Source organism: Heterocephalus glaber, unplaced genomic scaffold, assembly GCF_053883595.1.
Source record: "Heterocephalus glaber isolate CG9 unplaced genomic scaffold, H.glaber_assembly_v1.0 deba00001561, whole genome shotgun sequence".
Taxonomy (NCBI): domain Eukaryota; kingdom Metazoa; phylum Chordata; class Mammalia; order Rodentia; family Bathyergidae; genus Heterocephalus; species Heterocephalus glaber.
Window position 1 is genome coordinate 2,928,056 of NW_028258349.1, and position 21,643 is coordinate 2,949,698.

A 21,643-nucleotide genomic window follows, 5' to 3' on the forward strand; every position below is an offset into this window, starting at 1 on the left:
GCTTGACCCATTGCATATCTTAGTTCTTTCATGAGAGGTCTCCTGGATTTTCTCTAAGCCTAAAGAACTTTTCAGGGCCTTCTAGGATGGCAAGATTGGAAGGTTTGTTGGTTCCTAGAGCGTGCACTGGGATAAGCATTTTGGTTTCCAGGTTTATACATAATACTTGGAATCACATTGGAAGCTCCTGGAAGGCTACATAGCATAGGGGAAAGAATATGACCATTAGGTCAGACAGTCTTGGGTAAATCATTTACCAGTTTTAGAACTTTAGGAAAATAAACTTTTAAAGCTTTGTTTCCTTATGAAAAGTTTTTTTTAGAAGTGAATGATTTTTCATCAAGATTGAGGTTACCTTAGTAAATCATGGAACACAATGTCTTGCGTATAATAAGTACTCAGTTAATACATTGCCTTCCTCTGTCCCAGTCTGATCTCTTGTCTCTTCCCAGGCTTGGGACTCTAATTTGACTTAATTAAAACAAGCTCTCTTAGCCAAGGTTTCTCCAAATATAAGATGGAATTAATTACATGATGTCTGTACCCCAAATTATAGCTTCTTTCTACTTTTGCTTTTATCAGCCTTCTCAATCTGATCTGTGGACTCAACACAAAGCCTTCCCAGTATATGACCTGAACATCAGAGACTTTGCTTTCAGAGGAAGTGGAGAGGGGTTAGGACGTAACCTGGGAAAATGCAAATCTGTGGTCAAATAGGACTTCCCTGGGTCTGATGACTTCCAAGATGCCTCTGAGACGTAATTCCAGTGATGATGAAAAGAGAAAGGAGCAGCCCTACCTCAAAGAATAGCTGCAATCAGTACATTCATTCCACCAACACATTTAGCACTTACTGTATGTCAGGCATTGTTAGATTGGGGAAACAGGAAGATAAACAGAGCATAATGAAACTCACCCTGGAAATGGGCACACTGCCCTAGACCCAAGAGACCTGGTTTCCAGTTTCTGGTCATGGCTTTGCAAAAACTGGCCATGTGACACATCCCTCAAAGGTGTTAGCCTCTAATCCTTCATTTCCCCAAGGTGGGATGCAGGAGCTGAAAAGGTGAATTCTGTTTGTTTTTGAGTGTTAAATTTTGCCTCCAGATCATTCCTCTCCTCTGAAATCCAGCTTATATATTCAAATACTCCTTGGAAATCTCCACCTAAATAACCCACAAACATTTCAACTGAACATCTCCCAAGCTAAGAAACTGACCCTATGTTCCAAATTTTGCTCTAAAGTTTCTCTGCCTCTCACACCTCCTTTCTCAGACAGGAGATGAAATTAGGCCACAGGATTCAGGTCACATATCCTGTTACTTGCCCTAATCTTCATCTGTCTTCATAATCTAACTGAGTTTCTGACTCACAGTAGTCTTGTTTATCTTTGGGGACAGAGATTCCTTTTTAACTGAGCTAGCTGAAACTGGTTAGATCCAAGATGGCTACCAGAGTGACTGCCAGACAACTTTTTTTTCTGTTAAGTCTTAAATTGGTACATTTTAGGTATACAATACATTTACATTTCTCATTGGGAACTTGTACCTGTACATGATGTATCTTGGTTCTTATTCTTTCCCCATTCCCTGCCCTCCCTTCCCCTCCTCTACCCTTCCCTATTTACAAAGACTTTGTTTCAATTTTTTCCTTTTCTTATAATTTTTCTTTTCCCTTCTTTCCTTTCCCCTTCCCCTCCCACTTCCCCTACCCCTTTGGACCTTTTCTTCCTATTTCACATTATCAATTATTCATTTTAATCCTTTTAATCCTTATTTACACTTTCAGTTTCTCACACCAGAGAAACTATTCAGTATTTACACATGTGTGTCCTATTTATTTCACTTAAGAGTATGGCCTCAATGTGCATCCATTTAGCTATACATGTCTCTAGTTTCTCGTTCTTTATGGGTGAGTAATACTTCCTTTTATTTAAAAAAAAGAAAGAAAGAAAAAAGAACAACATCTTCTTTATGCAGTTTCCAGTTGATGGACAATTGGGCTCTTTCCAAGCTTTAACTATTACAAACTGTGTCCATGACCCAGCAGAGGAATAGCTGGGTCAAATGGGATCTCTAGACCTAGTTCTTTGAGGTATCTCCATACTGATTTCCACAGTGGTTGCACCAGTTTGCACTCCCAGCAACAATGGAGAAGGGTTCCTTTCTCCCCACACCCCCGCCAACATTTGTTATTGGTTAATTTCTTGATAGCAGCCATTCTTTCTGGAGTGAGGTGAAATCTCAGTGTTGTTTTCATCTACATGTCTCGAATAACCAGTGATATTGAGCATTTTTTCATATGTTTATTTGCTGCTTTTACTTCTTTGTCTAACAAATGCCAGAAAACTTTTGATTTCATTATAATCCCATCTGCATGCTAAAGGTCACCCCACTCTCAGTTGACAATTACCATGAAGACCACCAGAACAAACCATAAAAAGAGTGAAAAGAGGTAGCCTATGAATTTCATAAAAATTTCCACCCATTCCCAGAAAAGTCAAGAACATTCTTTCCCTTTATTAGCCTATTCCTCCCCCTCATTTAATTTACCCTATATATATAATCTCCCAACCCCTAACAGGTCAAAAGTTGATTGCAAGTTTCATCTCCCACTTTAATTCTTGCTCAATTGACAGTTGGTCTTTTTAGTGGTTCCACAATTCCAAGAGACAAAAAGGATCTAGTTTGGAATAAAAAACTGGTAACAATCCACATTCAATTAGTCATCAAACTCTGTCAAATCCACCCATGAAATAACTCCCCAGTGGACCTCCTTCTCTCCCATCTGACTGTTGTTTCTTTAGTTGAGACCATTATTTCTTTGAACTAGCTCTACTCAATCTCTACTGAAGTGTTCCAAAAGTAATCTTTCTAAAACAAACAACATGAACTGGTCACTCATTTACTTAAAACTTTTGATGGCTTCCATCAAGGTATGAATGCTCTTACGAGAATGTGCTGAATTATTTGTATATAAAAAGGAGTTTACACCTGCTGGGAAGAGGAATAACATCTTGTGTGGAAAGGCCTCAGTTTACTAGGTTATGTATCCTTGCTAAGAATGAATGAAAAACTATCCAAACAAAGCAGAAGATGGGGAAACTAGCAAATACTGAGTGCCCACAATATATTATATACCTTGCTTTATACACACTATTATTTTAACACTCAAAAAATACTGAATGAAACAACTTAGGTTCATATCCTCAATAAATAAATCTCACATGAGATGGAGATCTGTATGCAGACAATTTAGTGGGGAGTGCTTAAGAAATCAATCCATACCCACGGGAAGTGAAGGAAATACCATAGGACTGAGCAGAGGGAGAAGTTGAACTGTGGATATTGTTGCAAAAAAGGAACTCTGGAGCTGGGATGACCCCAGGAGCTCTTCTAAACTCAGGCAAGGGGCCCGGACTTCTATAGCCTTCCCTCCTCCAACTGACCAGTTGTGGGATGTAGGTTGCCCTTGGGTAAGTGGCTGAGAACAGTCCCTGAGAGCTGTCAGCTGCTAATCCTTCCAGCATCAAGGAACAATTGCTTTGTCCTGAGGGAGGGTCTGAACAGTACACTTCAGCCTCCACTACACAAGATAACTTATAGTACTATACTATAGATAAGAAAACCAACTTACCTAGCTCATACATACACTGAGTGAAATCCCTGTGCCTCTAATGCATATTCATCCATATGCTTCTTTGCTTCTATTACTTCTGCAATTAAAACTTCATCGGTGTAAAAATTTCCTTAGCATAAGGCCAAACTTGAACCCTCAGGTACTTTGAGTGGCAGTATAATCTGTCACAAACTTTAATCATTCAAGGAAGAATTACAGCTGTGTTTGTAGTCGCAGAAAGAGATGTATGAACATATAGTGGAAGTATCAGGGCCTATGGAGCCTCAACTCAGGACCAGGAGAACAGAGCTATGCCCATGGCAGGCCTGGGATGAGACTTTTAGAAGACTGCTAGATCTGAGCTGAGGGGGGTGAGAGTGAGGGATGGGGTAAAAGAGAGAGCCTAAGGTCAAGACAAGGGCAGTTCCTAAGATGACATGAAAGACTAAAGGCAGTCAAGAGTCAAAAGATCCCTAATGATAAGTAGATTAGGATAAGGGTTACTGAGCCCAGAAGGGGATGTGATTAAGCCCAAAGAACTATAGCTGTTCTCTTTCCCTGGTTTCTTCTTGTCCAGATGTTTTGCCCCTGGTATTGGAAGTTCTGAAAATGGCCTTGCAAAGCAATATATATCCTGGGCCACTGTGGCAAAAGGTGGTAGAGTTTATTTCCAAGTGCTGCTTCTGATATTTATTTACTGTGTGACTTTAAGAAAGTTACTTAACTTTCTAAGTCTAATTCTGCTCATCTGTGAACTGGGAATAAGAAAGTTAGATCTGGTGCAGAGAGGATGAGCGGGATAAGCTGTGGAGTTCTCACATTCTTCCATGATCAAGCAAACTAAACTAAGGACGCAGGCTCAGACAGTAGATTTTTGTATTTTCAAACGTTGACTGAGTAATATAGAAAGCAACTTGACTGCTTGTCTTTTTCCCAGTCTTCTGTCCCAGAGTAGGTTTTTCTTTCTGTGTGAGAGTCTTGCCCAGGAGGAAAAGTAGATGCTCTGGGATCTGGAAGGAATGTCTCTGCAGAAATCCCTGCCGGTGATTTTGGCTGGAAGGAATGCTAAGGACACTGGGTCTCGGGATACCATCCAAGCACGTACCATTTAATATACTATATGAGACCCAGATAAGACCAGGGTCCAACATTTTAGTGGCTTTAATCTAGGAACTGAGAACAATGAGTCATCTTTCTTAAAGATAATGTAACAGAAATAAAGGTCTTTTGCTTTTCAGTATTGGGGATTGAACCCCAGGATACTCTGCCACTAAGCTATGTTCCTGCCCCCCACCCCCACCCCTTTGAGAAAAAGTCTCACTAAGTTGCCCAGGCTGGCCTCCAACTTGCAAATCTTCCTGCCTTGGCTTCCAGAATAGCTGAGACTACAAGCAAGTCTTCTTAACTGACTTAGTCACTCTTATCTTATGAGGGAACCTACTCTTTGTTTTATTTTTATTATTTTGCTTATCAAAGAAAGTTTAGAAAAAATAAACTAAAGAAGGAAGGATTTGTCTGTGAGTCTGGTCTTTATGTCTTTTACCCCATAGCATGCCTTCTAAAACTTCACATTTCAAACAATCTCATGGTCTTCATTTATTCTTTTTTCAAGGTAAGATAATAAACACAAAAAATTCATTTTGATAAAACAATAGCATATCATACATTTTACGTACTATGTTAAAGGAAAGAAGAACACAAAATTATGTGCATACTAGTGATTTTAATTATGAATTTGTCTCTGGAATAAATAGTCCATGGAGGCAAGAAAAACCTTCACTTAAGCCACCGCTGGGAAAGGAGCACTGCTTCCATGATTTCTACCCCTTGCACCAGCATCTTCACTGTAACTGCTGTTTGGAAATAGCCCAACTATCAGATGTTTAGTTATGATGATACCCAGAGGCATTTTTGACTTAAAATTTCATAGTACAGCAAAAAATTGATCCCACAGATGTTTTATACAGTTTATACAGTTAAAATGGACAGTCCTTACAGTTATCATGCCCTGTGATTTTGTTGTTGACTTCAAATCCACACATGGATTTGTGAAACTATAACGGGTATGGCTAAGGTTTTAGTTCATATCTTCATTCTGCTTTACATTTTCTGTTATGATTCATCTTTTATTGTATCATTCCTATACTATATTAAGTACTGATATTTTCCTTGAAGAAATATGATTGTCTATGCCAAAAATACTCAATTCCTTTATAATAGAGCTTTTAAGAACTTATTGCATAAAATCCATCTCCCTGTCTTCAGTTGTTATAAGTTCTTAGGGGCCATTAATGTGCTTCTGTTTCTAATTTATGGAGCAAAATTATTGTTGTTTCTTATAGAGATACCTACGGGTTAAATTTATGCATCCTGTTCCATGCCTCTGAAGATGACCTTGATATTGACCACACGGTAGTGTTTCCTGTGCATCCTTAGCTACAATGACATGAGATTCATCATTTAATCACATATATCTACCTCCAGGAAATGATAAAAAATAATAGGCACTGTATTAGTCTACTTTCCCTTGCTTGGACACAATATCTGACACATACAACTTAAAGGAGGAGAGGTTTTATTTAGCTCATGATTTCAGGGGATTCAGTCCATGGTTGGCTGCCTCCAAAGCAGAAATATCATGGTGGAAGAGAGTGGCTAAGCAAAGATGCTTAGTTCATGGAAGCCAGGAGGCAGAGCAGTGAAACAATGCTAGATAGCAAGGATCCAGGGACCATATATAGTACCCAAGGTCACACCATCATGACCCACACAGACATATTCAGAATTGTGCTTTACTAATCCCCTGGGCCATTCCCAACCCAATCAAGTTGACACTGTTAAACATAACCACCAAAGACACCAAGTGGCACTGGGCCTAACACCTTACATGTATTCGTGTCATTTAATTCTCCCAACTGCTCTATGAGATGGTTGGTTCCTTATCTTAAGAAACCATCCGTTGCTCACGAGGAAAGCACAGCTTCAAGAGATTAAACATTCTGTCCATTCTGTAGCCTGATTTATAAATACCAGAGTAGCACTTGAACCCAAATCTGTTTGACAATGGAGCCAGAGTTCTGAACCACAAACCAGAGTTCTGTTCATGCTGCCTTATAAACAAAGATTTGGAGGAAATGTACAAACTTGGAAGAAATTTTGGCAACCAGGTTAGAAAACTATGGAAGATTATATTTTTTTCTTCTGCTTAATTTTTATTCTACACTGTATTATACTTGCAATTTAAAAAAAAAAAAAAGAAGGGACGTCATATAGAGTTCTCAAGAGACAATCTGTAACACGTAAAGAGATTTTTTTAGGAGATCTTGGGTCACATGATTATGGAGACTGAGAAGTCTCACAATCGACCATCCACAAGATGGCAACCCAGGAAAGCCAGTGGTATCATTAATCCCAGCCTAGGTCCGAAGCCCGAGAACCAGGAAAGCTGATGACGGAATCCAGTGCAGGGGCAGGAAATGAGAGGAGCTGTCCCAGCTCAAGCAGGCAGTCAGGAAGCAAAAGAGGCAAATTCTTCCTTCCTCCACGTTTTGGTCTAATCAGGTTCTCAGTGGATTGGATGGGTGATGCTTTTCCACAATGGGGAGGTGACCTATTTCCTGGACTCCACCAATTCAACCGCTAATCTCATCCAGAAAAACCCTCAAGCACATACAGAAATAATGTTTAATCTGGGTACCCCCTGGTGACATGAGGTTAAACATCACAGAACAAAACTATGATATTAAAAAACCCTGACTCCTGAATATCTTCCTCTTAACTAGAAATGTTACCTGTTAAAGTCATTCAAGTGACTGATAATTAAATGTGTTATAACTCATCAGTAGGATTATATCATTAAAGGATTTTCGGAGTCATTTATTATATTTTAAGCCAATCATATTATATGTAAACCGGTATATTTTGAACTCTGAATTTTAAATAATTAATTTATTTATATTTTTCTCTGATTTTATGAGACAGGGTCTAAGTATACATTTCAGGCTAATTATCCCAGGCCTTGAACTTGTGACTCTTCTGCCTCAGCCTCACAAGGGCTAAGATTGCAAGAACGTGCCACCATGTCCAGCTGCATTTTTATGCTTTTTTAAGGTGCGTGCTGAGACAGGCTGGTAGATTGGACTTCCACCACTGTGCTTCATTAGTAGCTACAACCCACATTTCTCCTCTCTCTCCAGTGATCACAATTAGAATTCTTCTCTGAAACTTTCTAGCCTATACCTGAGTTTTCCAAAATGCCAGGTATAAAGCATTTCCTTCTTGTCTGGACTCACTTCAAGAGTCAGCCTACCCCACCAGCATGACAGTCAGGAATTCCTGTCTGGACTGCCTAAATGATCCCTGCATATCTCAGGGGGTCACTGAATGCCCTCATAGAACACACAGCTCCCACTTACCCAGGTGTCTCTGTCTCTCAGGAAAGTAACTGGACGGTAAAGGAGATTAAAAGGAATGAGTTCTGCTTCTCACCAGTAGTTGTGAGAAGACTGCTTGCTTGGTGGACTTGCCAAAGAGCCTTCTAGAACTGACAAAGAAAAGAAGATCTCCGTTTGAACTTTGCATGAAGGAAGAACAAGGCTGAAAGTGGTTATCCAGAATTTCTCTACAACTTTGCAAATTACCATCATATTGTCCAATCTGTCCAAAAGTGAATCAGGGTATTTGGGAGCAGCTTTTGCTGCTCAGAAAGGTCTGAGGCTGGGGTTGCAATAGCCACGGTCCCTGGTTCCTGAATGCTATTCCTTCCTAGAAGGAGTAGGCCGACATGGGTATTTCCCTCTGTCTAGCAACTTATGCCAGTAAAAAGCAGTAAAATGACATGGCTGAGGAATAGTAGGAAACACCCCAGCTCTTCCAAGAATGCTTGCAAAAATGCCATGGAGGGGGTCTGTGAAGTAGTGACTCCCTCTGTACCCATTAGGGGACAGGGAGGGTTCAGAGTCAGACCAGGCGGGCTCTTGGAGGGGATGATCACCGCACAATGGCCTTGGGGTCTGGAAGGATGGCCGGGCATCAGTGGAAATGAAAGGAGCTTGGAGAAGAAGTCTTCAAATGACAGCTGTCCATGGCCTTAGAGGTCAGTGCTCTGAACTGAGTCTGAATCTTGGAGAGGCATGGATGTGAGAAACTTGTGAAGGCCATGGAGTGGGCAATGTCAACTCCATAGACATAAAGGCCAGTGTTTCTAGTCTCTTCCCTGGACCTGGACTGCTCAACACATCCATCCACCCAGGAAGGAGATTGGCTGGCACCAAGACTAAAAGTAAAGGAGCTGGGTAAAGCCTGAACCCAGATCCTGGCTAGAACACCTCCCAGTCCAGTTTCCTGCCCTCCTCACCCCATACCACTATCCTCACAACAGGGCTGACTGGTCCACTGATCTGCTCAGCCCCCATATCAGACACCTGCCTCTGTGGGCTTTTTCAACTCATGCAGCAGGGCTGACCCAAGGGTGTTTTTTCCAGTGCTTTCCCCAGGCCAATTTTAGATTTTTGCAATTAGGTCTCCTAGGAGATGCTCAGAGTTTGGGGGAATTTTTTATTTTCATTTTGTTTTTCTGGGTTTTTTCTTTACTTAGCCAGATATATGTGCTCATCATGAGACCCATGTGGCCAAGTGGTCTGGCCTGCCCCTCAGTGACCCTTCCCTGGAGGGCTGGCTCATGTTGCAGAGGACCTCTGCTGAGAGCTGCAGTGAAGGAAGTCATTGACTGAGAGGCCAAGAGGTTCAGGCCATTCCAGCCCCAGGCATTGCCAGGCAAGTTAGTTCACCACCCCCAGCCATAGTGTCAGAAAAGAGAGTAACAGGTCTCAGGGATCCAGTGTAACCTTGCATTTAAAAGGAGGACAGTAGCAGAAAACCTCATTACAAAACCAATCTCAAATTGTTTGGGGGAAACTGTTTTCTACAGAAATATCACTCTCCTCACTTTTAGGGTGGGGGTCTGCAAAGCCAAAGAGAAGGTTGGGGTCCTATGCTACCAATGATGGCTCTAGGGGAGAATCCCTTCTTCCTGCTCCAGCTTTTGGGGCTCTCAGGGATTTGTAGTTGCAAAACCCAACTTGCCTGTCTTCACATGGCCTTCTTCATGTGTCTCTCTCTGTAACCTTTTGTGTCTCTTCTAAAGTTACTCTCATTGAATTTCAGGAACATCCTAATCAAGTCAGTATGATCTCAACTTGGTCCTTACCTTAATTACACCTGAAAGTCCCTTATTCCAAATAATGTCACACTCTGAGGTTCGAGGCAGATGAGAATTTGAGAGGGGATACTATTCAACCTCCTACAGCACCTAGGTCCATACTTCTAAATATCTCTAACTCTCACTCAGTTGAGCTACACTTTCATTGAGCCTTAGATTGCAGTGAGCAGTAAATCCCTTCAGACTAATGCTCAGAATTAGCTTGTTGTGTATCTGTGGAGGAGATTGTGGAAATGCAGTGGAGATGCCCGGTAATGAAGCTAAAGAAGGGTTAATTCTGGAAATGACAGCAAGGGCAAAGGAAACAGGAGTGCAAGTGCCTATCTTTGGGACAGAGGGACTTAACCTAAGAACACTGGAGTGTACTTCCCAGTGGCTGTGATTTGAGATGAAAAATTTTAGTCTTGGATTCAGAACTGGATCATTGGCTTTCCATTTATGAAACAGAGTTAATAAGGCCTCCACCAAGGAGTTTCAAGTATTAAATTATATTCCCTTAAAATAGCACAGAATGGCCTTGTCCCATCAAAAAAGCTAAATCATGAGGGTCTGCTCTGTCCTGATGTTGTTTCTGAATGGAACAGTTGTATGTTATATATCAAAGCCATGTGAGCTAAACTGTATGAGAATATGAGATTGCCATATTCCCACTTCATTTAGTTACATTTCAGCTGCTGTTTTATAAATATATAGACAGCATACCACTCACTCTATCATTAGTTTATTTATAGATTGATTGCAGTACTGGAGACTGAACCCAGGATCTCACTGAGCTACATCCCAATATCTATTTTATTTTTATTTTATTCTTGTTAAGATGTAAATTTCCCAGGCTGGACTTGAATTTACAATCCTCCTGCCTCAGCCTCCCAAAGCACTGGAATTAAAGGTGTATGTCCCCACCCCCAGCTATGTATCCTCAGTTCCCATGACAGTGGTGTGTGGTAAATGGTTCACAGCTAACTCTCTGAAAAATGATATATGTACACATACACACGCAAACATGAGTTTGTTATGAAATGCACTTATATGAAGGATGAATAACACAATTTGCAAAATATAATGTATTTGAATAAAATAACTTTTTAAAATAAATTCCATATGGTCAACTGATTCTCAAAAAATGCCTGTGTTTGTATGGCTCAACTCATATCCCTAGCCAACTTGTGGTTACTGATGAACGTAGTTCCAACATGATTGTTGGTCGACTCCCTTAAAGAAATTTGAAATAATGAAGATGTAAGTCAGGACACCAGTTGCTCATCAGTGATGCTAACGACTTCACAGAATCAGACGGAGGTTTTTGAACAACGGACAGTATTTCCTCCACTTTTGTACCCTATTCACAATTTAAGGACCACAATTTAAAGCTTAATCTGCATCATTATATTTTTTCTATCACTTTCTTCCATCCAGTCAACAGCACAATATATTAAAGTTCTGATTTATATCATCTAATAATTGCTGTGGGATTAACTTCCTCCAAGGCTGATTTCAGCTCCAAACTTGATGTGACTGAAAAAAGAGGTGCAGGTAACCCCCATGATCTCCAACTTTATTGTCATCATAGAGATTCAAGAGGCGTCAGTGATTTCAAGAGTGTAGATAATGGAGATACCATAAAAGAATTAGGAAAAGGGGGGTTTTGAAGTTTGATTCCCATTGTTTTAAGTATAAACAATTAAATAAGTACATATTTAAATAAGTTTTATTTAATTTTAAGTTTGTAAAATTTTATTTAGTGGGGGGGGTGGTAGTCAGGGTTGAACCCAGAGCCTTTTCACTGAGCTATGTCCCCAGCCTTTTTATTTTGAGACAGGGTCTTGCTAAGTCTCTAAGTTGCCCAGGTTGGTTTGAACTTACAATCCTCCTACTTCAACCTCCCGGAGTGCTGGGATTACAGGTGGGATTTCATGCCTGGCTGTGAAATTTGATGTTATATGAATGTATACAATTTTATAATATCCATGTTTGTCGATGAGTTCACAATGTTCTTGAAAATTTAACAATTGACTCTCATTAGTTAATATGTGCTGTGTCCATCACATCACTGCTTAGTTAGATATTGGGAGAAGGAGGCAGGGAAGGAGTGAGGAAAAAGCCAGTTTATCTCTCTCACCACCTCTTGTCATCCTGAGGCCCTTGGGGAGCCCAACAGGATAATTACTGCAATCTGTTAAAACAGACCCTGAAAACATTTAGGCTGGCCTTTCAAAATGTCCTTGTGAGCACAGGCAACAGCAGTTCCTGTATTCCATTCTTGTGGCAGGGTCTTTCTTCTGCCAATTCCAGCCCCTCTCCTGAAGAAAAAGGCAACCTCTAAGATAAAGTCAGCCCCTCAAAGCAGAGCCCAGGGCTTGCTCTGTTCGCAGCCAGGAAATCAGGTTTCTGCCAATGATCCACTCTTGCCCACCCCCATCCCCTCTTGGACTGTGGCACCAGGACCTGACTGCACATAGAGGTGTTCTCTGAAACTATGGAACAAATCAGAAGGGCCCATCACTTCATCAAAATCCAGTCTTCTAAGTTCAGTTTTTGTTGTTTGTTTGTTTGTTATTGAGATGGGGTCCCACCATGTTGGCCAGGCTGGTCTTGACCAAGTTCGACTTTGAATTTCCAAGTTTGTGGGGGTGATTTGACAAAAACTCTTCTTTCTTAGCAATCTTAAAAGATTTAGCAGTGCGAACTGCCCAGAAAAGCTGAGACTCATTTCCTGGAAACATTTAAGGAAAGAAGGAGGGGAGAGATTTCTGCCCCAAACCAGGGTTTGGTGGAGGTGACTACATTGCCCCTTTCCCGGCTCCCATGGTCTAAGTGCCTGACTTATACATGCTTCTCAAGAAGAACAAAGTGGTTTAAGGCCTGAATAGAGATGAGCAATCCTCAAGACACAGGCAGAAAAAGCCCCAGTGAGACAGGAAGCTGGTTCAGGAACCTGCTGGTTCCTGATGTGTGAACGAGACAGCAGAGGCAGCACTGCTGACCCGGAGCTTGCTTCTGCCAGGGCACCTGTGAGTGGGGCTGGGTCCCACGGCCAGACCCCTTGTCTTCTCCTCACTGGCTGATGGATCCCAAGGAGCTCCTCTCCCTAAGCCTCCTGCTGTTTCTGTCTCCAGCATTTCATCTGAGTAATGCAACAGGTGAGTGTTTATCTGTTTTGAAGGTCTGAGTCTTGTGATAAGCTGCCAGCAATCAGCATAGCCTAATAGATGAAGGAAAGATGCATGGGTGGGAGACTGTGCTTCAGCTGCCTCTTCTTTAGGGATTGACTGAGTTTCTACTGCCTATTTCAAAAAGGAAGATGCATTATGAGCTCCTGGGTCCTTGAGTTGCAAGGCTCAGACCACCAGTCCTAGTTTCAGAAGAAACTAAGAGCTCCACACAAAGGCTTTTGTTACATTGGTTGAGTTGTTGCTTGTGCTGCTGGTTTTGTTTTGGGCATTCTGGCAAAGACTCAGAATAGCAGGGCTGAACTGGATGGATGGAGCTCTGGGAGAAGATTTGTCCTACGTTCCAGCCCTGGAAAGGAACCCTCACACATACAAGTGGAAAAATCTGAAAGCAGTCTAATAAAACTCGAGGGCAACAGCAAGAAGAGAGGGTAGAAGTGAAAACCCTAGGGCTTCGACAGAGAAGTGGCAGTGGCTACAGTGTGGTCATATTGGTGCCTACTTTCTGGGAAGAGATTTCTCCACAGCAAGAGGGGCAGAGGTTGGGATTTCTGGAGCCCAAGGGTGGTTACAGAATGCAAAATTGGGAAACCTCAGAGTCAAAGCAGCTCCAGCAGGAGGGGCTGACTGGCAGCAGAGTGATTTGGGAGCTGCACTTTGCTCCTGTCTTTCTGGCTCTTCTTCCTCCAAAGCAAGTTGTTGGTCTCTGGTTAGTAGTTCCAGACCCAGGAGCAAAGATATTTGAAAAAGACAATGCCAAACAAGACACGAATCCTGGGATGACTATGAGAGTGGGAGAAGCTCGCTCTGCTTACAAATCTTGGGACTTTGGTTAGATGGTGGGAGGCAGCCTGGAGTGGAGGAGGTATTAGGGAAGGGGGAAAATCCTGAAGCCAAGGGTGTTTTAGACTTGGAGTTTTCAAGACTGCATATTTGTTATGGACTTTTCCAGGAAAAGCCCTGGAATATGTCAGAGATTTGGCATCTTCTCATGGCATCTCTCTTTCCAGAGTCTCAGATATAGAGACATTTGCTGAGCCTCACTTTCCCTTGGAATCAACAGACATGTGGCTCTTACCTCCTGAGTCTAGGAGTCAGAGAACTGAGCTGCAGGCTCAGAAGAGGGTGCCAGGGAGAGCCTATCCTTCCTTGTTGAACTTCACTTGGAACTCCACCCTTTGGGGCATACTTCTTGGCTACTGTAAGGAGTGGTGAGACTGAACTGTGTGCAGGATTATTCTATCTCTGGACTTGCCTATTGCAGTCCTCACCCTGGCAGCTGAGGCCCAGGTGACAGGTGCTCCACGTAGGGCTTTGGTGGCCACTTGTTAGTGAGGAGCACCCGGCCCCCAGAAGGCAGGCCAACCCAACTGGCAGCCGCTCCCTTCCTTGCAGTCCAGCTTCCAACATATGTTAAAAAATATTCAGTGTTTTTATTTTTAAACACATAATTTCACCCTCTTTTAAGCAAATTTTTGTTTTTAGTGTCAATGTTTCAACATATAATTTCATCCTTCTAACGCAAATTTTTATTTTTATTTTTAAACATGCAATTTCGCCCTTTGTGAAACCCCAGTAAAACCCAGATGGAAATGCTTTGCAAATGGGATAGTCAGTCGTGACATGTTTACCCAGCCAAGAAGCTTAATTCTTGTAAAATCAGTACCCACTCCACTTCCTATCTCTACTCAGCTAGGTTTCCAATTCCCTCTCAGAATTGTAAAAATCAAAAAGTCCACCTGTCCCTTCCCCCAACAAAGTGAATTTCCCATTTCCCCCAGTGAAACTTTTTATTCCTTCCTGCAAGTCCTCCCCACCCCCCTTGACACATATGAGGTGAGATGTGAGGAACGAGTTCTAGGTTTGACTCTACCTCGTGTGTCCCTGGACCATTCCATCTCAAGATGTTGATCTAGGCACTTCCATTTCCCAAAAGGTTTAATTCTGTGGTATGAGGCCCTCACTTTCCCTGTCTCCAGCACTGGAATGGAAATCAGAACATCTGGGCCATGCGGTTTTACCCATAGATTGGATTTGGACAGTTCAGTTCAGTAATAGTCTAGTAAGGACACATGATATGGCAGGCATCTGTGCAAGGTGTAAAAAAGGCAAAGTGAATACTCACAGACTCTGATCAGCTTCTGACACATTGTCTGAGATGTGGGATCCCATCTATAAATGTTTGTTAAATGAATAATAGCGTGTACTCTACACATGCTATATACCAGGCACTGTTCTAAGTGCTTTATGTATATCAGTTATTTAATTATTACACCAACCACTGTGAGACTTGTATCATTGTTACAATTACAACTTTATAAACAGGGAAAGAGAGACACAGAGTAGTTTAGCAGTTTTCCTGTGCTTGTGTAGGCTGACTGCAGAAGTCTCAGTGAATAAAATTGAATAACCCTATGTTTGAGGAGCAGGAGGAATGCTATAATTGGTATCTAGGTTCCATGATAAAAATTAGAATATGCCACATATAATTGAAACATATGAGTTGAATTGCATGGAAAAGAATTAAAGTATAGAAATTTTGCAAAAGTGAGAGGCATTGCTGGAATCGGGAGAAAGTACAAGGCATGTAAGAAGCATTCTGTCTAGAATTTGGAAAGTGGACAGAAACTGTTTTCATCATGTCAGTTTTCATTTAACTTTCATGAACTCTTCTGTTGGAAGAGTGTCCCATGTACTGAGTGAAGACTAACTTCCCTTGCACATCTCCTGCTGGAGGCAGCCATGAGTTTCTTGCAGGCATTTTAAACACTTAGACAAGGTGGCCTGGATTTCTATGGGACTTGAAGAAGAGCATTTTAGATGGAGGTGCAAAGGCAGAGCTAACATGTTGCCTGTGCTTGAGGAAAAGGCAACCTGAAACCTAAGATTCATAGCTAGCTCCTCACCTGGCAAGTGGGACAGGAGTCCCCGTCATTTCCCCCATACTAAATCCCTTAGGAATGTGATAAAGATAAAGGAGAGTCTATTCTGATTGTGGAGAGAGGAGAACTTAGACTCTGTGTGGTCATTCAGTACATTTCATTTTATTCATTTAAGGGGGGGGAGAAAAGGATTTCCTAAGCTCCTATTGTGCCGCAGGTGGGGTGAGGTGTTGGGAATACAACAGTGGATAAAACAGCCACAGTCCCTATACTTGGGAGCTCATAATTAAGTGAGGATGGCAGACATTGAACCAATTAGAAATGTGGTAAGTGACATCAAGGAGAGATGCAAACTATGTTGGCGGTGTGTGTTGGAAAATCTGACCAAAGCTAGAACCCAGGCCAGCCTTCCCTCAGGAAGAGGTGTTGGATGGAGACTGGCAGGTCGCTCCTACAATTAGTCTAAGACGGACAGATCTACCCCATGCAGCAGCATTAAGGAATAGGAATAGGCGCTTGGCTGATGGATGTGTTAGAAAAGCAGTCTTAGACAATTTATTTTTTCTTCCTGGCTTAAATTTACCATAAGAACGGTGGGGCCAATGAGCTTTATCTCTTCCTTAACTGAAAAATAACTATAGCAAGATGCTAAAGGCAGATGTGAAATAACAGGGCCAAGCCCTAAAAAAGAAAAAGAGTTATCATTAGGTAGAATCCCATCTTGTGAAAGGCTTTGCTAAATCCTGCAAATTTCAGACCATCACCCATGGGTCTGTGTGAATCACTCTTGTTTTGAAGTAGAATTACCCACTTACCCCCGAAGGAAAGTGAGTTGGTGTTAACAGCTCTAAAGGTTTCCTCCCAGACTTTTGGTAAACAGGGGCTGACTGAATCACAGACCCACTGGAAAACACTCATCAGGGAGTAGGATGTTTCAGGAGCAGGGACTCCACTTGAAGTGTTCTATGAATCACTTTAAAGCCCCACTTGTTTTCCACTTGTGCTTGCGTGGGAATGATCTCAGGTATATCCTCTAGAGCAGGCCATTCACCGGCACAGGAATTGCATCATCGTCCTTCGTGTGGGTAGAGAGGTGTTAGGGGCTCCGCACGGTGATGCTGGAACTGCACTACCCATGTGGGTAACCCCCTCGGCCTGTCCTTCTCATCCGACCCTTCCTTTTTCCTTTCATTTTCCCCTCCTATTCTCTTTCTTTTTTTTCCCTTAAATTTGTTTATTGGTACATTTTAGGCATACAATACATTTACATTTATCACTGGGAACTTGTACTTTTACATGATGTATCTTGGTTCTTATTTTTTCCCCCATTCCCTGCCCTCCCTTCTTATTCTCTTTCTTTAATTTGTTTTTGTTTCTTACTTTTGCTTTTTGGATACTTCCTATTTCATGCTACATTTGTTCTCCTCTTCCTACAAATTTCATGTTTGGGAAGCAATTGTGGTATAAATGGTCTTCAGGGTTAGATGGAGGAAGGGGCACGTGGCAGACATTTGGGAAAGTGAAGGTTATGGTCTCAGAATGGGAATAATTTCCACTGTTTTTTTTTTTCTCCATACCAAAATTGGTCTTAAAAAACAGGAGTACTGTGGTGACTCTTATTTTTTTTTAATCTCAGATCCCTTTGAGAGATAACATTTTCAGAAGTGCTCTGTGAAAATGTACATATGCTTATAAACACAACTTTTAGAATACAAGTTCAGGGAGTCCATTCTTGCATGTAGGGCTTTCAATTTTCTCTTATTCCTTTACAAATAGAAGTTTAGGTTCAGGACTCGAAATTTCTCTCTCACTCTCTCTCTCTCCCTCCCACCTCCTCCCTCCCTCCTTTACTCCTTCTGTTCTACAAGTCAGATGTGTGACCACCAAAGAAGTCATATTATCTGGACACTCAGGCATTCCTAAGTGTGGCTGGATGAAAGTCGAATGCACATCCCACTGTTTCTATGTAAATACAACAACCCAAAAACTCTGATAACAATAACATCCCTCATCTCATCAAGCAATGGGGTGAGCACTCTGTTTTAAGGTTTAATATATTAGTAATATTCAAAAGAACAAATGTCTAATCACCTTTTGCAATTTTCTGTAACAATTATGCATCTCAACTACCCTGATCCTGATTTTAGCCTAGGGATGGCCTTTTCTCTTTTCACAATGGCTGATCTCCAGTTAATATTAGTTGGGTGCTTTACAGGACAGTGTGGGGATTTTGGATCATTTTGATGTTGAGAACATTTTGGTCAACTTGCCCAGTTTTCCAACCACATCTTAACCATTGTTGATTGTGGTGGGGTCTCTTCTAGGTAGATATGTTACTGAAACAGGCAGTCCTATTTTACTCTTCTGACTTTCTTATCAATAGAGCAATCTATGTGCCCTCTGAGTCATGGGCTCCTTTTATGAATACTAGCTGATGGTTAAATACAGTTATATACAAGTTAGGCAAAGCCAAATAAGAGATTGGTCAGGTAATATGGTTTTCAACATTCATAAATGGAACAGATGTTTATTAAAAATCTTCTAGGTATCAAGGACTAGTATAGGTCCTAAGGTTCTCCCTCTGGAGGGAATTGTGTTCATGTAGAAGAAATAAAAATAGAACTAAAAAAACATACACTTACAATATCAGGCAGTGATGGGAGGCACTTTAGAAACATGGTCAGAGGAGGTCTCTCAATGGAGATAAGTTTTTATCAGAACCCTAAAATAAAGCAACGGCGTGAGCTATCCAGGCAGACAAGAGAGGAAGGTTCCAAGGAGGGAAGCTACAAATGTGAACACTCTGAGATAGAAATGCTCTTGGCAAGTTTAAGAAAGAGCCCAGTGCTAGTAGGGCTGAGATGAGGTGAACACAGGACAGATGGCAGGGAACAGAATTGGAGAGATACCAAGGAATAGGAATGCAGAATCTTTGAAGTTGCATCAGTCAAAGACTGTGAACTTTTTTCTGTGAGTGCTAGAAAGTCCTAAAACCAGGAGAGAGATGAAATTAGACATAGTTTCAAAGGATCACTTTGTCCATTGCACATATCCTGAGAGATGAGTTGGAAGACAGTGGCAGTGCCAAGGACTATGAGGTAGGAGTGAAGGAGGTGTGTATTGCTCAGATTCAGGCTCATTTTGAAGTTACAGCTAACCAGGGTTTTTGTTAGACTGAATATAGAGTATGAGAGAAAGAAAGGAGTTAAAGAGAATTCCAGTGTTTTACCCTGAGAAATTGGGTGAATTGTAATGTTTGCAGAAGTGACTATGGACTCAAGTATTCGTTTGCTAAGTTTGAGATAACTTTAGACCTCCAAATACTGATACGTGTAGGCAACTGAGAGTACAGAGTAGCGTTTGGCTGGGAGATAAAACTTTATTGCAGAAATGTGTCAAACTGTACAGCTGAATGAGAAATTGGATGAGTGCAGACAAAGAAGAGAAGAAGTCTGAGAACTGAGCCCTGAGATATTTCAATATTGAGATATCTGGAAAAGCAGAAGTTTCCCACCAAGGAAACTGAAAAGGGTAGGCCAAGGAAGCAGAAAGAAATTCAAGAGAGTGTGGTCTTCCAGGACCAAATGAAGACAGTTTCAAAGAGTGAGTGATGAACTATGTCAAGTGCTCCTGACAAACAAGTAAGACAAGAATGGGGAATCGATTTGGTTTCGTGGAGTAGATGGTGACCCTGACAGAGGTGTTTCTGGTAAGTAGCAGGGAAGAATGCCTGTTTGGAGGGAGAACAGGATCAGGAAGGAATAAATAGTATAAACATCTATCAAAGGACCTTCTATAAAGGTAAACAGAGAAATGGGGTCATAGCTAGGTAGGTACCTGGGACCAGGGGAGGGATTTTCAAGATGAGAGAAATTAAATTATGTTTGTATGTTGTACATTGATAGAAATAGCCAAGAAGACAGCTGATAATGCACTCAGTGAGGGCAATTTCAGAGGCAAAGCCTTCAAGTAGTTGAAAGCTCCATGAAGAAAAAGGCCAACCTGTGCCATCCATCTGGGTAGGTGGGTTGATCTAGGATGGTAACAAATATTTCTTTCTCTTTTTTTCTTCTATTTTTTTTTTAACTGAAACAAGAAACAAGGAGATCAGTTAAGGAAGGAGAAAGGCAGGTTGTGGGTTTGAGCAGAGAGGAGGTGTTAAATAATCAGCAGTAGGATTCCTTTCGGTGCTTTAAAGGTTTCTGGTTCGGGTTTTTTGTTGTTATTGATGTTTTTGGTTTTTGGTAAGTGTATGTCTGTGTCTGTGTGTTTCTTACTCAGCTGTTTTGAAAAATAGAAATAAAATACAATTTCAACTTAAACATTATTGATTTTGTCAGGGCATTTTTGGACAGCCAGGTTTCTGGTTCGAAAACTGGGCTCACCATCTCCCCGACTCCACTACATCCCTCACACTTTTCTGTTTTCCTCATCACCAGCTATGATGCTTCTGTAACTGTGGTCCTCTCAGGACATGATCTCAGAATCATTTTCAGTTGCTCTCCATCCTTTGTCCTATATTCCCATGGTGCCAACAACCATGGTAGAGGAATTAACAGACCTGAATTCTAGTCCTGACTCTGCTACTTACTAATATGACTTTAGAGAAGTCATTTACCTTACGGGTCCCTTACAGGCCTTACTGTAAATCTGAGTTGAAAGAAACTCAGTGTTCTAGTTACAGTAATTTTAAGATTTTCATTGGGAATTTTTAAATATTGAGAATGTAATAGGGACTCTCATGGCAGTCCTCACAGACCACTAAGGACCTGGCAATCCCAGGGACAGTACAAGAGGAGAGTAAGAGCCTTAGACTGCCATTTCTGATCCACAGCACGATGTGGTTTCCAGTCACTATCATAAGGGACTGTCTTCTCTCCCCTCCCATAGGTGGAAGCCAGAAGAACTGCCCAGTGTTTGTCCAGCAGCTGGGAAGGGACGTGTTGCTGCCTCTGACAGATGAACAGATAAACAAGAGCATGAACAAAAGCAACCGCATCCTTGTCATGATATCAAAATCACCAGAAGACTCCGTGAAGAGGAAAATAATGTCTCTCAATCTACGTGAAAGGAGCTCATCAGACTATGTAGAGCATGGCTATCAGTTTCATCTGGAAAACCTGAGCTTGGGGATCCTGGGAAGCAAGAAGGAGCATGAGGGATGGTACTCTATGAACCTGGAGGAAAACGTACAAATCCACTCATTTTGTGTGCAGCTGAAGCTTTATGGTAATAATGGGAGCTTCCCCACCCCACCCTGGCGAGCCACATGGCCTCCAGTCTGAGAATTTAGGCCTCCCTCGGAAGCTATGGATATTTAAAATTGGAAGCAATTGAAGCATCATCATCTCCAAGGAGTATTTAAACTATGCTTTATGGAAATTGTTTGAGAGGTTGACTTTTTTTCCCTCCAAATTGCACGTTAGTGGTAGCTGATTAGCATTAGCCATTTCCAAAAAAAGGGACCCAGCTGCCTGTGGGCCAGAGGGCCTGGAGCACCAATGGTCTTGGCTTGCAAATAAGATTTTATTTGGGAAAAATAGAGGGTTTCCTCATTTTTAAAATATTTGAATGCCACTGATCAAACCCAACCTCTTTTATAGACGAGGACACTGAAATCCAGAGAGAGGTGGCTCCACATGCTTACAGGTTTGTGTAGGAGACTCACTGCACTAGGGGTTCTGGGTCCAGAGAGCTAAAATTCCACCCACACATTACTCGCCAAGCCCTGAGGCCTGGCCTCAGATCACATC

General features: G+C 41.7%; 1 protein-coding gene across 1 annotated transcript in view; it reads left to right on the plus strand.

Moving 5' to 3' along the window:
* The first annotated feature begins 12,737 nt into the window (after positions 1 to 12,737).
* Positions 12,738 to 21,643, plus strand: part of Slamf1 (signaling lymphocytic activation molecule family member 1) — a 33,721-nt gene continuing 24,815 nt past the window's right edge. The window contains exons 1-2 of the mRNA XM_004858705.3: positions 12,738 to 12,978; positions 20,781 to 21,119. Coding sequence (XP_004858762.1) covers positions 12,903 to 12,978; positions 20,781 to 21,119 — 415 coding nt within the window. The 5' untranslated portion in view covers positions 12,738 to 12,902. The remainder of the gene's footprint in view (positions 12,979 to 20,780; positions 21,120 to 21,643) is intronic.